Source organism: Gymnoscopelus microlampas (genome assembly GCF_963454915.1).
Source record: "Gymnoscopelus microlampas genome assembly, chromosome: 12".
In the NCBI taxonomy this organism is placed as follows: domain Eukaryota; kingdom Metazoa; phylum Chordata; class Actinopteri; order Myctophiformes; family Myctophidae; genus Gymnoscopelus; species Gymnoscopelus microlampas.
In genome coordinates this window covers 32,519,097-32,534,474 of record NC_139949.1, presented here as the reverse complement: position 1 = coordinate 32,534,474, position 15,378 = coordinate 32,519,097, and the positions used below count along the sequence as shown (strand labels likewise).

Below are 15,378 nucleotides of genomic sequence, written 5' to 3'. Positions count from 1 at the left end.
GCTTATTTCTACTATTACTGTTGAAAACACCCGGTGATCCACTACCATGGAAATACACAATCATACATAGTCACACAGAAATGGGAAATTATGTGAATAAGAAATAAGTACTTCCATACTGCTAAGGAACTCACCCAACATTTGGATTCAGTAGTTCCAGTAATGCCAGTATGATACAATTATTACGTCACAGTTTGGTTTGTTTGCTCCAGAGCAACATTCCAAGAAAGGGCATTTCCCAAGTAATTGAGCGGAGCTTTGATAACTGTCCTTATATGTACTTCACCTTAATCCATTGACCATATTTACAAAGCGAACATTTTGTTCTCAGTTCATACTCAGTAGACAGGCAGTGTTGCTAGCTGTACAATAATTATCGTATTTGTACGATAATTGTACCCTCTGTAGTACGATCTTCCACCCAATGATGCTTGATGCATGACGTGTGTGCCTCCATTGGAGCGTGCGTGGCTGCCGTTCTCCATCAGAGTGTCAGAATAATATTGTGGGCGGACGTGTCAAGTTTACACGTACTGGTTGCTCTTTGACCACAGCAAACAGCAAAATCTGAAAATGACTGCCCCAGCCCCGTCAACCTCCAATACACACTGTGATGGACAGCGACTCGGAGGTTGAAGTTGAACTCACAGATTAGAGAGAGCCAGACCCGTTTAAAGAGAGAGTTATGACAGTCTTTGATCTCGCCATGACGCAATCACGAGGTTCATGTATCGCACTTCATCAACAGCCATTATGAGGATTTAATGTTTGAAACTATACAGTAGTTTGTGTCGATGGCAAGCATTCATTTCACATTCTTCTCGTTGGTCTGACAATGATAGCATTATGAATATCTTCTGTTTAAAAGGGAAGTCAATGGAAGTGTTTTAACTCTCTTTCTCAATGGCTCTGGGAAGGGCCAGTTATGCACTGAGACTTTTTGACATTGCTTCTATGCAATGCACTGTACTACTGTATGTGGCTGCATGAGGTGCGCAAATGTGTGTTTCTCCCCTTTGTGGCTGTTGTATTGCACTCATTGGCTGAAGTATGTGTGTGTATAGGCATGTCAAACAAGGTTGTTGCTTACAATAAATAAGCTATTTTGATATTTGGAAATTACGTATTGTATTTACACTTGTGATTTCTCTTTTTTGGATGTGTAGGGTTACAATAGTACATTATCCATCTGGCAACACTGTACTCGGGGGTGGAAAACCCCATCCCAAGTAAGAAATAAATTACTGCTGTGTGAATACGGTCAATCTAAGATTTCGGTTTCTGAATACTTATTACAATGTCAGCCACTGTGATGCAGCACTGGCAACTGATGTTTTCATGCATATCCTGACAAAGGCATTAGCAGAGAGAGAAAGAGCACTATTATGATGCTATTTGTATGACTATGGCTATCTCAGTGGAACATTCACCTCTACATAAACAGCCCCAACCCTTTCCTGTTTATACGGTTGTCTAAAACAATGGCGGCTTGCTAATCAGCAAAAGTTGAATGCTAATCCCAAAGCACAGCAGCCCATGTTGTGTTTAAACACAATAGCAGCTGGCACATTTTAGCTGACACTTTTGTAAGTTTCTCAAGTCCCCAGTTGCCACAGCCTGACACAGTGCTATATACCCAAAAGATACACTTCCTTCAGGAAGTTCTTTTCAGCTGGGAGGTTAGAGGAACTTCAGCATATGAAATATGTTAACCCATTTAGACCGGGAAAGCATCTGACTGTAATTTTTAGATTTCTTTGGCTATTCAAAAACAGAAGATATACAAGCTCATAGCTTTGAATATATATATTTTCAAACATTTCTAACTCAAATCTTTGCTTCTGGGGGGGTCCCTGGAACTAAATATTTTGCATATGTTTAAAAAATACATATTCAAAGATTTGCACACATTTTCCAGATTTTTCAAAAATAGCAGATCTACAAGCTCATGAGCTTGTATATCTGCTATTTTTGAATAGCCAAAGAAATCTTAAAATGACACAGATGCGTTCCCGGATTGAATGGGTTAATGAGACTTATTAGATTCTTCCTTTCTGATGAATTGACTTTGCTTCCTGACATCCCTCATGGGCCTGGACATCTCAGTTTGTTATTTGTGGAAGGGTGCGGTTTTGCATAGATTTGAATACATGCATTGCTGATTTCTGTTCTTTATTTTTCGGGCTTGCATCTCTACTCAGCCCCTACTCTCCATGACACTGACAGAGCTAAAGAGAGAGAGCATTTTTTCCCCTCTGCCAGACAGAGTCGTCTTCCCTTTATGACAGCTAGCTAGGTGGAGTAGCAATTAGTGTCACCTGAAAGCCTTCCTCTTGGGAGGGCCCGGTCTGACGAAAACTCATCTCAGCTAAGCCCTGACACCCTAAAAAGCTCATCAAGATCAAACTGGCCTCCTTTATGTCCTGGCATCCTCCCCTAAGGCATGGCACGGAGGCTCCTGCTGTCTCATCTCAAGTTGATTAAAGCCAGCAGGCCTGTCGTGGCCTCCATTACACTGCCAGGCCTGCATGGCTCCCCAGTGACATTCTGCTGTGTGTCATGTGTTTGATGCTGCTGGAGGCGAGGGTCACAGATGGGCTGAAACCGTTGCCATTCCTGGTTAAACATTATTTTTTTGTTATTTGACATTGCGTCAAGTAAATGGTCTGCATTTATATAGCACCTTTGTCCAAAGCGCTTTACAGTGTATGCAGGGGTGCAGATATTTATAAGCTCTAGCGGGTGCCCAACAAGGCACACCAAATTTTGCGGGTTTTGGTCGGATAATTCACTTTCTTGGGGGGGTTTTGTAACTTTATTTCGGTTAATTTGGTTGTTCAGTGGCAATCTGAACCAGGCGATCTGATTTTGAAAAAAAAAAAAAAAAAAAAAAAACGTTTTTTGTTTTTTTTGACCATCACCCAGTGGGTGCTCCTCACTCACAGTGGGTGCTTTAGCCCCGGGGCACCCACGGTATCGGCGCCCTTGAGTGTATGCATTACGTTTCACCCATGCATGGTGAAGGCAGCCATGCAAGCCACCACCCTGCTTTCGATTGATTGATTGGTTGAATACTTTATTAGTCAGACATTTAAACGTGGTGCAGACATACATTTAGGCTAAATGGATAACACAAAAAAGTCCTGGGGACTTGTTTCCATTGTGGTCCTATGTATTCAATTAACCAACTGCTCATTTGAGCAGTGAGGGGTTCAATGTATTGCTCAAGGACAATTCTGCCTGATGACATGTGAGGAGTAGGGATCGAACTGGAAATGTTCCGATTCCCAGACAAACGCTCAATTACCTCCTGAGCCATCACTGCCAGCAATAGTCTTTTTTGGAAGCCAATACCTGCTGATCTGGTGTCGCAATGAAACAAAGAAATGGCAAAGAAACAAAGCTATCTCACACACTGTCTTACTCACTTATAATTATTAACATGTTGGTGCACGTGCATGGACCTTCATTAGGTTACCTTCTATGGCCTTGGTACAACTAGTTGACTTAATAGGGGTAACTATTAATTATCGTCATCATTATTACAAGATTTGTCAACAGCGTTTGATAGTACTGTAGATCATCATATTTTATGTTAATACATTGCAAGCACATGGGGTCAATGGCAATGAACTCAACTGGTCAAGCTGCAGACCTACAGTAATAGGAATGGAATCAACTCAGAATGGGGAGATATACACGGCTCATTTAACACCTTAAAAAACATCTAAAATTGTAGTAATTAAGCAATATTACACAAGAGGGTGTGCGTTATCGTGATTATTGGCATGCCAGTGATTTGGTCAAGAACAAGGAAAGCTGAGTTCTGCAAGCATCACTGAAGTGCCAATAATCACAAAAACGTACACAGTGTAATATTGCGATTATACAACAGTTACCATCAAAATAAAACATATTGGGGACATTTCTCTCTCAAAATAACAACTTTTCTGCGAGTGTGTTATCTCTGTTATCCTGGAAATACATGGGGTCCGTCTGAGACACGCTAGACCACTTTTCTCAGACTGGACACAGAGAAACAAAACTTAACTGTTACCTCAATATCATTGTATTTAAGAATATAAATTCTAAATGTTTAATGCCAGATTTAGCTACTACGGCCGTAAACGTCCCATGCAAACTGCTAGCCTAGCCACTTAGCCGGCTCTGCTCTGTGAGACCCTCGTCTGATCAGCCCAGCTGATTTTTGTATTTTGATTAGGTGTGTGCTGTCATGCTGGTTGGAAGCACAGGTAGATAGCTATTTCAACCAATCAGCTTCGTCGGAACTACCTGTTGTATAATTCCAATTAGGCATTTACCACATGATTCCTAGTCCCTTTTCTGGGACGAGCATTTGGAAAGAATTGCCAGATGAGCAAATACAGTAGCTTAAAAAATTGCGAGATTAACAAATAGCTAGATATTTGGCGTAGATGCTTTTTTAGATTATTATATTGTGTTGTTTGCATTGACAGATATTTCGCTCATATAGTGTGATTGTTTTGTTGTTTTAACCTGTTTGGTGATTTATTTTAGCCCCCTTTCCCCTCTCCCTCAAAACGCCTTGCCTTTTGCTAGGCTGCAGTTGTAAATAAGAATTGTTCTCAATCCTGCCTTGCCTGGTTTAATAGAGGTTAAATAAAATAAAGGTAGAAGGAAATACTAACAACCTAGCATAGACCCTTGTGGGTCCCCAGTCAACTGTGGTTAATCTGTCAAAATGTCAAATCACAGCCAAATTATTTTTTTCCTCTTTCATCACAGCAGCCGAAGTTGCTTTGCAACATTTGTGCCGAAAATAGTTTCATGTAAATTAGTCCAATGATTTATCCCCGGTTGTCTCTGAATGTTCAAAGGACCAGACCACCGTAAGTGACTTCACAGAAACAAAGAGGTAGCACTGGTAAACTAGGTCTCATCACAGTGTGATCATAGCCTGCCATCCAAATCTCTCTCCAGCTCTACCACTGATTCAGATCATGTTGGACAATGGAAACCACTCCCACCACCACACTTTGTGCCTTGGGCAAAAATGACCACGTCCAGTCTAGACTGACCCCCCCCCCCTCTCTCTCTCTCTCTCTCTCTCTCTCTCTCTCTCTCTCTCCGTCCCTCGCTTTATATCCCTTGGATGATAACCACTAGAGACTCAAACAGGTAATGTTAGATCAGTGCAGAGCAGGGGAGAAGACAGATGGCCTGGAAAGAGCCAAAGGATTCACTTGATCAAATGATAAAACACACGTCACATCAGATTTTTATCAGACCTCAGGATCAAAGCCTGAATAGAGTGGTGTGGGGGGTTTTAGACAGTCATTAGATGGTTTTAGGATAGCATAGCGATAGTCTCAAATTATGCACAAAATTGTAATATCTCAAAATCATAACATCACTCTCACCCTGTGTTGTGAATAACCATTAACCACTAGCTTTCATTGTGCTCTATTCACATGGCACTCTACATTTTCTGTAGATCTGTAGTCTGTGACCGTATAAATGCATAAAGGTGTGTTCATACACCAAAATATGAACAATATGTTATAATAAAACATACAGTACTGAGAAAAAGAAATAATGTAGAAGCTACATGCCATTATCCATTTTGTAACTTGTGAATTTATCAATTTGTTAAAAGAATTATAACCAAATGGACCAGTAAGGGACTTAGAAAATGCCTGACCATGCAGGATGAGTGAGAAACATTGAGAGGATCAGTCTTCAACATGTTGAAGATGATGAGACTAGGAGCAGACTAGCAGCACTACTGTATGTGTCATTGCAATAATGTTGGTCATGCTAGGCCAAATTCATGCCCAGCTTTAATTAAGTAACACACACCCCTAAACCAACATTATCCATAACTATGGGGATCTGCTGAACCTCTGACATGCATTTTATATTTCATATGCATGGAAATATGCATATTCATTAAATATTCTTTAATTTTGCTTATATACTGTACCTTAAGCCAATGGTTCTCAGAGTGGGGTTCGGGACCCCCAGGGGTCCTTGCGGGTATTCCAGGGGGTCCCCAGCAAAATGAGTTAATATAGCATCAAAATCAGTTTAACCACTGTAACCCTATATGCATTGGCTATTCGAAAATAGCTGATCTACAAGCTTTTTAACAACACAAATCTTTAATGGGGTTCTCTGGCACACAATATTTATTTGCTTCTCAAGAAGTAATTGCCATAAAACATCAATATCATACCAGTTTGCTTTCATGAAATGCAACTATTTGATATCTTGCTACTGTATTATTATTATTATGTTAAGCTGTGATGTTTTAGTGAAGTCCACTTATGCAGCTGAGAAGAATGACTATGGGGCGTTTAGAAGTGAAGCGAGTGTGGTTTACCATTATGAAACAGCCTTCAACATGCAGTATATGAGACACATGCGTTGCTCTCAATTGACATACTATAAGCTACAGTAGTTACATAATAGACATAATTTACTGCATGCTGTGTTTTACCTGTTATTTTAGTAGAAGTACGGCTATTGGCTACTTATTTCACACACAGTACAGTACTTACATGCACTCCTGTATGTAAGTACTGTACTGAAACCTGTACTTCTATGTTGTTACCATATACTGTACCTTGTACTTTATTTCATCACTGCATTCTAAAGTGCTACTGGTTTTGCAATGCAGGTAGCACTAAAAAGTTCTTCTATATTGAAAGCTTGAAATTCATCCATTGCCTATATTTGATGATTATTGTTCAAATAAATCACAGTACAGACAGATTAACCGTTGGCTGCAGAGGTGAACAGACTGGCCAAATATTCTAAATCGTGTATATCTATTTTTCATTTTAATTACAAACTGGCGGCGTGTTGAAAGGAGTATTAACCAAATACAATGTCTCCCTCTTTATGATATATTGTTGGTGGATTGTCAGGGAGTGCATGAAATGATATTCCAAGAAAAATTGAAGAGCTGTCTCCTTTTATCATTTCCAGTGTAATTCAAGCAGAACAGCGTGAAGAATATTTATGATAAAGTCCTTTCTCCTCTACAGCTTGTATCCTGCATGTATCCTTTCACCTTCTTTCCTTTACTTTCTTCACCTTCACCACCTACAACAGCGGCCTGTCTGCCTGTGACAATGCTACCCTCCTATAATAAAGCATGTTAGTCCTTGAAAGAGGAGCACTCACTTTGCTAAGTCTAGTCTCTTACCTTCATCTCTGAGGGAAATAATGTTACCTGTAATAAAGTTTGACAAAGGGGAAGTTCTCAAAACAGTCAAGCCCAATGGACCACCAGGACAACAAATCTGCTAATGGATTATCTCAGACGAAACCTCGCAATTCTAGCGGTTAATGGAAGGGAGCAGTCTGTGATCCCACCGGAGGTAGATATGTGAGCATGACAAATAAGCTCATAAGAAAAGTGGAAGCAATCAATTTGCTCGGCTCCAACAACAATCCATTTTGTCTCTGTTTCTTTATCTTGGACTATGATGAAGAGGAGATTACTGTCACCAAAGATTACGTAAAGGACGCTGATGAATAGTGCTCTCAAAATGAAAGGCCCAAGCATTGATCTGAGCAATATTTCAGCGTGTTATTAATTGATGTAATCGGAAAACGTTCAGTCCTCCCAGGTGGAAATGTTATTATCACAGTAACCACATTTAAAAACCAACACAAGGACGATAAAGGAGGAATATTTTTACCAATGTTTTGATATCATATCACAACACATTGCAAGCTTGTAGATCTATTTTCGGTGTGACATAGTCATATGACAGTTTGACGGTGAAAAGTACAGGCAGTACAACGGGTTAAAAACACGCCCAATGGATGACCCTAAAAAGCTAAAGGTTTGTTTCCATTGTGGTCCAGGATAGTGGAGCATTGAAATACACTGAACATAAGGTTGAAAGAACAGAAAGCGTTGTGCACAGTGACATTCAGGGATGCATGTCTATATGTACAAAATGCACATAGAAAGAGAAGATGGGAGAGTTCAGGGAGCAAATGTTACACACTTCTGAAATCAGATGAGGGATTCACAATCGTGATGTGACATGTTGTGAGCTAAGCTTGTAGATCGGCTATTTTCACTATTATCTATTATTTTTTAAATAGTAATAAAAAAGGAACGGTTTTGAACATTCAACGTCTCCACCCGACAGCGACGATATGTAGTGCCACAACTCAATGGCTGAAGCTCTGATTAACTAAACCCACAGGTGTATCATCTTGATCCAGTATACTAAAATAAACACTGATGCCTATGCTTTGGATGCTTCATACACTATTTGTGTCTCAGAAATATAATCACCAAGTCTCTAAGGAGGGACACTGTGTCTAATGAACAAAAGTAGGCACAGTTCATGTGTATAGCACATTTAAACAACAAGCCAATTTAAAGTGCTTTACACAAAAGCATTAATACACACACACTCACGCGATCTCACTCACTCACACACGCGCACACACACGCACACACACACAAACGCAAAAGCGGGCACACACCCTCCTTCTATTGACAACTGACTTGGTTCTTCAGCCAAATATAAGAGTTTCTGTTTCCAGGTATTTTAACTCTTTTAACCACTTAAGCTCTTTATCATTATGACAAATAGCGAAAATAGTCTGAAAGTTCACAATGTGTCGCAATACAACACACTGTGAGTTTATAGTCTGTTTTCTCTATTTTGGGGAAAGATAAAACAAAATTGGGAAATTTGTTAGGTTTATAATAGATTTTTACCTATAATGACATGCCAAAAATAGGGAACCCAGGTTGAAAGTGGTTCAATAACAGAAGTGACTTCCACGGTGAAACAGAACTCATTTTGCACATCTAGTATGTACTACAGCAGTAGCATGCGGCTTTAGTAGTCTCATGTTCAGACCCACCATCTTACATTAATCACTTCCAGAAACGGAGGGTCAGGTCTGAATCACAAGTTAGCATGTCAAGGTTTTGCCAGAGAAAAACCCTCTGATTGGCTAGGTTGTATCGGAAGTACTGTATGTGATTGGTCTGTGTTTGGCGTGCGTGCGCGCATGCATGCTTGTGTGTGTGTATTGATCCCTACAATAAGCAGCAAGCTGGGAAGTAATTGCATCCTTAGGTAAACGGAAGAGATTGAGTAGTGTGAAGTGCTGAAATCTAAAAATCACCACGGCTAGTTCCATTCCCTGATTCTGATTGGCTGGTTTCCGTTTAGTAGACATGGATTCTTGGCAAGGCTAAGTAGCTAGGTAAGGACCAGCAGTTTAAACGGGAAGTTCACAGACATAGCTAAATCTGGCTTGAATATTGGTTACATCCTCTCCATTATATCCCAAATCCTGTAAACATGGTTATTTTATTGGTACTGAATGGCCCATGACCTCTTTTTGTTTTTGTTTGATTGTCTGTTTGTTTTTTGCCTTCCCCCCCCCCTTTTTTTCTTGTCTTTTTTTGTCTCTATCTGTTCGTATGTCTTAATCAATTTTGAAATTCAGAAATAAAGAGTTTAAAAAATATATATATATATATATTATGAATTTATTTCAAATATCTTAGTTACAATTAGATTGAGCTTACAGTTTTGTAAATTAAATCTTTAAACTTACAGTAGAGAGTTTTGGTTCTCTATGTGTTTGTTTGGGAAAAGTTGACGTCTAACACACAGCATGGCTGGACTGGCTGAGTAAACAGGCATTAGTCTCTGTCAGGATGGAAATTGCTCTTCCTGGTAGCCAGGAACTGCTTTCTTGTAGAAGTTGTTCTTGCAGTGAATTATTAAGAACTGTTTTAATTGGGACTTGTCTAGGATTTTCGTGTTGCCATATTTGTAACCGTTTTAGAAAATCAATAAGCCACGCTAGGTCTCAGTTTACCTATATTTTATAATGGCTGAGAGGGTGGGAGGCACTCCGCTGGCACGTCGTGCCCCACTACGCCCCTCCGCTATTATAATTACACTACTCTGTAAACAGCGACCTCTAGTGGATTATTGCTTTACTATATCACTGCACATCTTTCTTGGCGTGTGTAACAGGGTGCTGCATGTTCTACCAGTCAGTTATGGCCAGCGTCCTCTTCCTTGCAATTGCATGCTGGGGGGTTACATCAACAAAAGGGACAGTAACAGGCTGAACAAGCAAGTGAAAAGGGCTGGCTCTGTTGTTGGATCTAAACAGGATGGTGTGGAGGAGGTGGTGGCAGAGGTGGAGGAGGAGCACAATGAGGAAGATGGTGGCCATCATGGCTAACCCTTCCCGTCACCTCCAGAGGGAAATAGTAGGGCGACTGAGTACCATCGGTGAATGCAGATTCATCCTTCCAGTACAGAATACTGATGGACTGGGTCAGTCCTTTGTACTGGCTGCCATGATGAAGCTGTACAATGACGCTAATGCTCGATCCACCACCAGGCGTCCCAATCAAACAGAGTTAGGAGTGTTTTTCTAAAAAACCCATAGTTGGGCTGGATGGGTGTCTGGTTTTCTGGAATGACGTCACATCCGATTACTTGTTCTCTGAGTGACGATCGATCATTCCAAAGCTCTGTTAGGGCGACCCTTGTAAGATAATAGAACACATTTATGCGTCCTTGGCGTGCAAGTGATGTATTTAATAGAACGCATATATGCGTCTTTGGTAATGTGTTAATGAAAATGTGACTCACTGATACCTTTCATTCTTGCTTTGTTCTCATTGTCTGTCTATCTGTCATAAATCAGTTACAAGACGGTTGTGATGAGACAGTAAGTCTCTGCTTCAATCAGTTTCTACCGTTGCTGGGAACTGAGACTTGAGCCTCTATATTCCGTCAGCTGTTTCATGTCTTCAGCCGGCAACACCTACTGTACATCTTCATTGAAGATGAGGTGTCTGCGGGCTGTTCTGAACAGTCTGTCCCCACATGACTGCACAAGGCCCAGTTTTCAGGCCTCACAGGTGTGTTTAGAACCAGATAGAGGTGCATATGTGAATTGTGTGTGTGTGTGTGTGTGTGTGTGTGTGTGTGTGTGTGTGTGTGTGTGTGTGCGCGCTCGTGCGTGCGTGCGTGCGTAGTTTGTGTATTTTAAGCTTTACCAAAGTTACCCCAAGGAGGCATTCAGAGAAATGGTGCTCAAACAAACACTTTTCGTTTAGACTTATCTTAGCCCTCCAGAGGCAGCAAGACAAAGCTCACCCATTTTCAAGTCTCTCTGCTGGTAAATTAAGTGTTTGAAGAATTGCAAATGTCAGGTGATGCACATCCTGACGAAGTTCACTTATGTAGACTTGTGCAAGAGGGGCAGAATACATACCAGGCATCCTACAGACCCTAAAACATGACCCCACACATACTTCCACAAACATGCACAAGTTTGAAATACTACTACTTGGAAAAGTAACAATGCAAATTACAGAAAAGTCAATGAAAGCATATCCATAGAGATTTTGTTTCCCAATTAACCTCAAGAACATTTGCCCCTCAACAGGCAGAGCTAGCCTAGAGCAAACTTTATGCTCTAAGCTTGAGCCCTTCCAACCTGAAATGGTTTATCTCCTACTTGTCGGACAGGGACGAAATGACAATTTTCCAAGGCACAGCCCGTGACTTGTGGGCTCCCACAAGGAAGTGTCTTGTGCCCCTTGCTGTTTCTAATTTACATTAATGACCTCCAGTAAAAGCTGCTTGCAATATAAACCTGTTTTCTTATGCAGATGGCTCAGCATCCTAGCTTCAGATAAGGATGTGGTAGAGCTGTAGGCCATTGTTTGTGAGGAATTCACTAACATCAAGTTGTTCCTTCACATGGCCAAAACAGAATAGATTTTATTTGATTCCCAACCCAGGCTGTTCAAACAGGCTTTGTCCGAGACTGACCTCAGGTGCCAGGCCTTTGCTATAACGTGGGTGGTGAAATTATGGTATTAAAAATCATGAGCATGGTAAATGGTTTATTTGGTGAACCAAATTTCAGGCCAGAAAAGCTCAGTTTCTGGCCACAGCTAATCTCCATCTACAAGCCAACTCTCTTGTTTTATGTCGTTTTGATTATGCCATCTGCTCATGGTAGGGAGGCCTGACTAAAATCCTAAAAGGGAAGTTGCAGGTTTTGCAGAACAAACCTGTTAGGGTTGTTTTGGGGCTAGCCGTGAGGGACCATGTTGGCAAACAGCACTTCCAGCAGCTGGGCTGGCTCCTGGCTCCCTCTGGAAGCTAGTTCAGTACAACTGCAGTTCAGCATGGTCCATAGCATCCGTAACAACAGGGCTCCCGGCCCCCCCAAGTACCTCAACAATCATTCAGAGGAGTGGTGACACTCATGCTCACCACACTAGAGCCAGCATTGTAGACCTGTGCTTTCCCAGGTTTAAAATCAATATAGGTATATTATAGGTTTAGTGGAACAGCTAAGGAATATGTTACCCCTGTCTATAAAGAGTATTAGCTGTAAACATCCTGGCTTTAAGAAAATATTACAGCTTAGCAATAGCATTGATTGCATGTTCTAATTTTATTTATTTGTATTGTTTTTAAAATAAATGTAAAATAATAATAATAAAACACTTATATGTTACAGTATTGAATCTACAATGTCTAAACATCACAGTTTTTCCACAAACCCAAGCTAATTAAATCATTTTGATTAGCTTGAGTCATTTCGATTGGATTTGAAAAGTCGGCAGCACTCACCTGAATTTCAATGCCATAGCCCAGATAGACTGTCACCAGGTAGGTGCATTCTGTACCAGGATCCAGTGTGATGGCGGGTTGCTGCACAATTTCGATGTTACCCTCGGGGTCAGTGAAATTCAGAGTGCAGGGCCCTGGAGGCGACATAAAAAAGACATGTGATCCCTTTTGCCCAGACCATTGATCCCTCTGACAGTCCACCTGTGTCGGAATAGTCCTGTGTAGCCGGTCACTCTCTCCAGGCTCCCTCTCATTCTGGGATTAGTGGCTGAGACAAAGTGCAGGCCAAATTGGTTTGCCACATGAACAACTCTGTTATCACCACTGGATGAGCTCACTCTGCAGACCTAGTGCTAAATTTCTCCCCCATTTCCTTGGGTCAGTGGCGGCTGGTGCCTTTTTCCCCAGGTAGTGCTACGCTAAAAATTAAGCTAACATATACTATGTTATCACACTGAGTAAAAATTAGTATACAGTACTACACCTTTTGTACTTATAGGCTAATAATAAAATGCTATATTATATGATCCATATCCATTCACTGCAATAACAACAGACACAAACTTGTTTTGTTTTATAAGTTAGGCTGTATAATTCTTTACAATCTACATGATCATTTTTGTATGAAAACCAGCATTGTTAATCCTGTATCATACAAACCAAACCACCTGTAATTTGGGTGAGAACTCAGCGAGTTGTGGTGCTTTTCATGCCTCAATAAGCTTGGTTTATACTGCGACGCACGACAGTCCACAACGCGGCGCGTATGCGACGTGCTGTGGGCTTGTAGATCGGCGATACCGTCGTGTGTCGAAGCATAACTCCCCCTCGAGCAAGGAGGGACATTTCTGGTGCACTGCACAGCGGCTGCACTGCGACCCAGCGTGCCTCGTTTTGACTGTAACTGTGTACTTGTACCTGTGACAAAAGGGAAGCTAGTGGCGGCACAACTAAGTTGCTGCGGCCCGTGACATTTCATTGTAACTTGTATTTGTGTTGCATAAATTGCTGCTGGGTCGCAAGACAAATTTCAGTGTGAACTGACAATAAAGTATTATCGTATCGTAACTCAGCATAGACATAACAGGCATAGAAAGCGAAGTTTACCAGGACAAATATGGTGGAATGAACAGCAGCAGTCAGTGCAGTGCTATGTGTACAGTATATATCTATGCGCTGGATACTTGCGCATAGATGGCCCGGTTCACTTGCATTGAAGAGTGAACTGCGCATGTGCGAAACTTAATATGGTGAGTCAATGGTAAAGGTCTGTGCGCCTAGAGAAGTAAGTTTAGACAATGGCAGATTATACATTTTACTTGCTAGTCATTAATTTACCTTGCTGGTTTGATCGTTTATAATATATAGAGAATATATTTGAAAGTAATATTTATTCAAGGAAGATCTAGGTTTGGGAGAGGTGGTGCGGCGCACTAGTGCCCTCTATTAACCCATTAAGACCTGGAACTGTGTCATTTTTTTATTAGAGCTAAAAAGCATTATTTTACACTTTGGCTATTCAAAAATAGCAGATATACAAGCTCATAGCGCGGCACCGAGTGCCGCGCTACAAGCTTGTAGATCTGCTATTTTTGAAAAATCGTGAAAATGTGTGCAAATCTTTGAATATAAATATTTTTAAAGCAAACATTTTTAACTCAAATCGTTGCTTCTGGGGGGTCCTTGACATGAAAAGGATTGAGCACCACTGATATAGAAACATACGTTTTTCAGAATACTGTTGAGATTTAGTAGACATGTAGAATCGGCTTCAGGTCTTAATGGGTTAGCCACTGCTTATATATATATTTTGACATTTGTTGAAAAAAATTAAGCTATGATGACATGCTCAAAATAGGGACGCCAGGATGAAGGTGGTTAAATGACAGAGAACATGTGGTCTGTTATAGTACCTGATGTTTGCATGGTGGTGATGGTGGTGGTCGTGATAGTGCTTGTGGCAGTAGCTGTGTTTCCGTCGTGCTCTTCTACTTCAGAGGCTGTGGTCAGTTTGGTGAGCGGAGGACGGCCAGGGCTGTCTTTGTTTTTTGCAGATGTGTTCTTTGCTCCCCTGCCCTCCGTCCTAACTGAGGTGGGTGCAAACGGGGTCTCCACAGGAACTACACCGCCTTTCAGAGTGGCAGGAGTTGTTGTGGGGTGGTTTTCATTGCTCTTGGTCTGTGTCACATAGGTTGTCAGGGACTCTGTGGTTGCTGGCCCCACGTCTACCCCCGTTCCTTTGTCTTCGGAGACCTTCTTCCGCGATACAAACACAGGCAACAGAGGTGTTGTGTGAGCGAATGTGGTCAGCGGGGTGGTGGCGGCTGAGGTGGCGGTCGTGGCGGCGGTCGTAGCGATGTCCGAGAATGCTGGGGCATCCTCATGGGGCACTAGCTGTGTGGTGGGTTCCCCTTCCTCCAGGACAGAGACGGGGGCAGAGCCTGGCATGGTGGGATCAGCGGCCAGAGATCCATCCTCTCTGAAGAAACGCTGGTCTCCCTTGAAGTCCTTCGTAAGCAGCTGCTCATGGCGCAGCAGGCCCTTGAGAACAGGCCGGTGGTTTTGTATGTTCAGTGGCGAAACTGTGGTGAATGCTTGGACCTCGCCCTCTGTGTCCAGGGTGCCCGAGGGTGTTGAGATTCTTCTGTACAGCTCTGCAGTTTTCTGTCTGACACCATTTGTTTGTTCTGGTGTAGATACTAGAAAGGAAGACAATTTTGAAACCATT

The 15,378-nt window shown here is 41.6% G+C and overlaps 1 protein-coding gene across 1 annotated transcript in view; it reads right to left on the bottom strand.

Moving 5' to 3' along the window:
• Nucleotides 1–14,643, bottom strand: part of LOC311057587 (seizure protein 6 homolog) — a gene marked incomplete at its 3' end in the record, with an annotated part of 66,020 nt that extends 51,377 nt beyond the window's left edge. Inside the window, exons 1-2 of the mRNA XM_084074577.1 lie at nucleotides 14,564–14,643; nucleotides 12,651–12,784 (exon numbers count right to left, since the gene is read on the bottom strand). Of these exons, the coding sequence (XP_083930703.1) occupies nucleotides 12,651–12,784; nucleotides 14,564–14,576 (147 nt within the window). The 5' untranslated portion in view covers nucleotides 14,577–14,643. The remainder of the gene's footprint in view (nucleotides 1–12,650; nucleotides 12,785–14,563) is intronic.
• Between the last annotated feature and the right edge of the window lie 735 nt (nucleotides 14,644–15,378).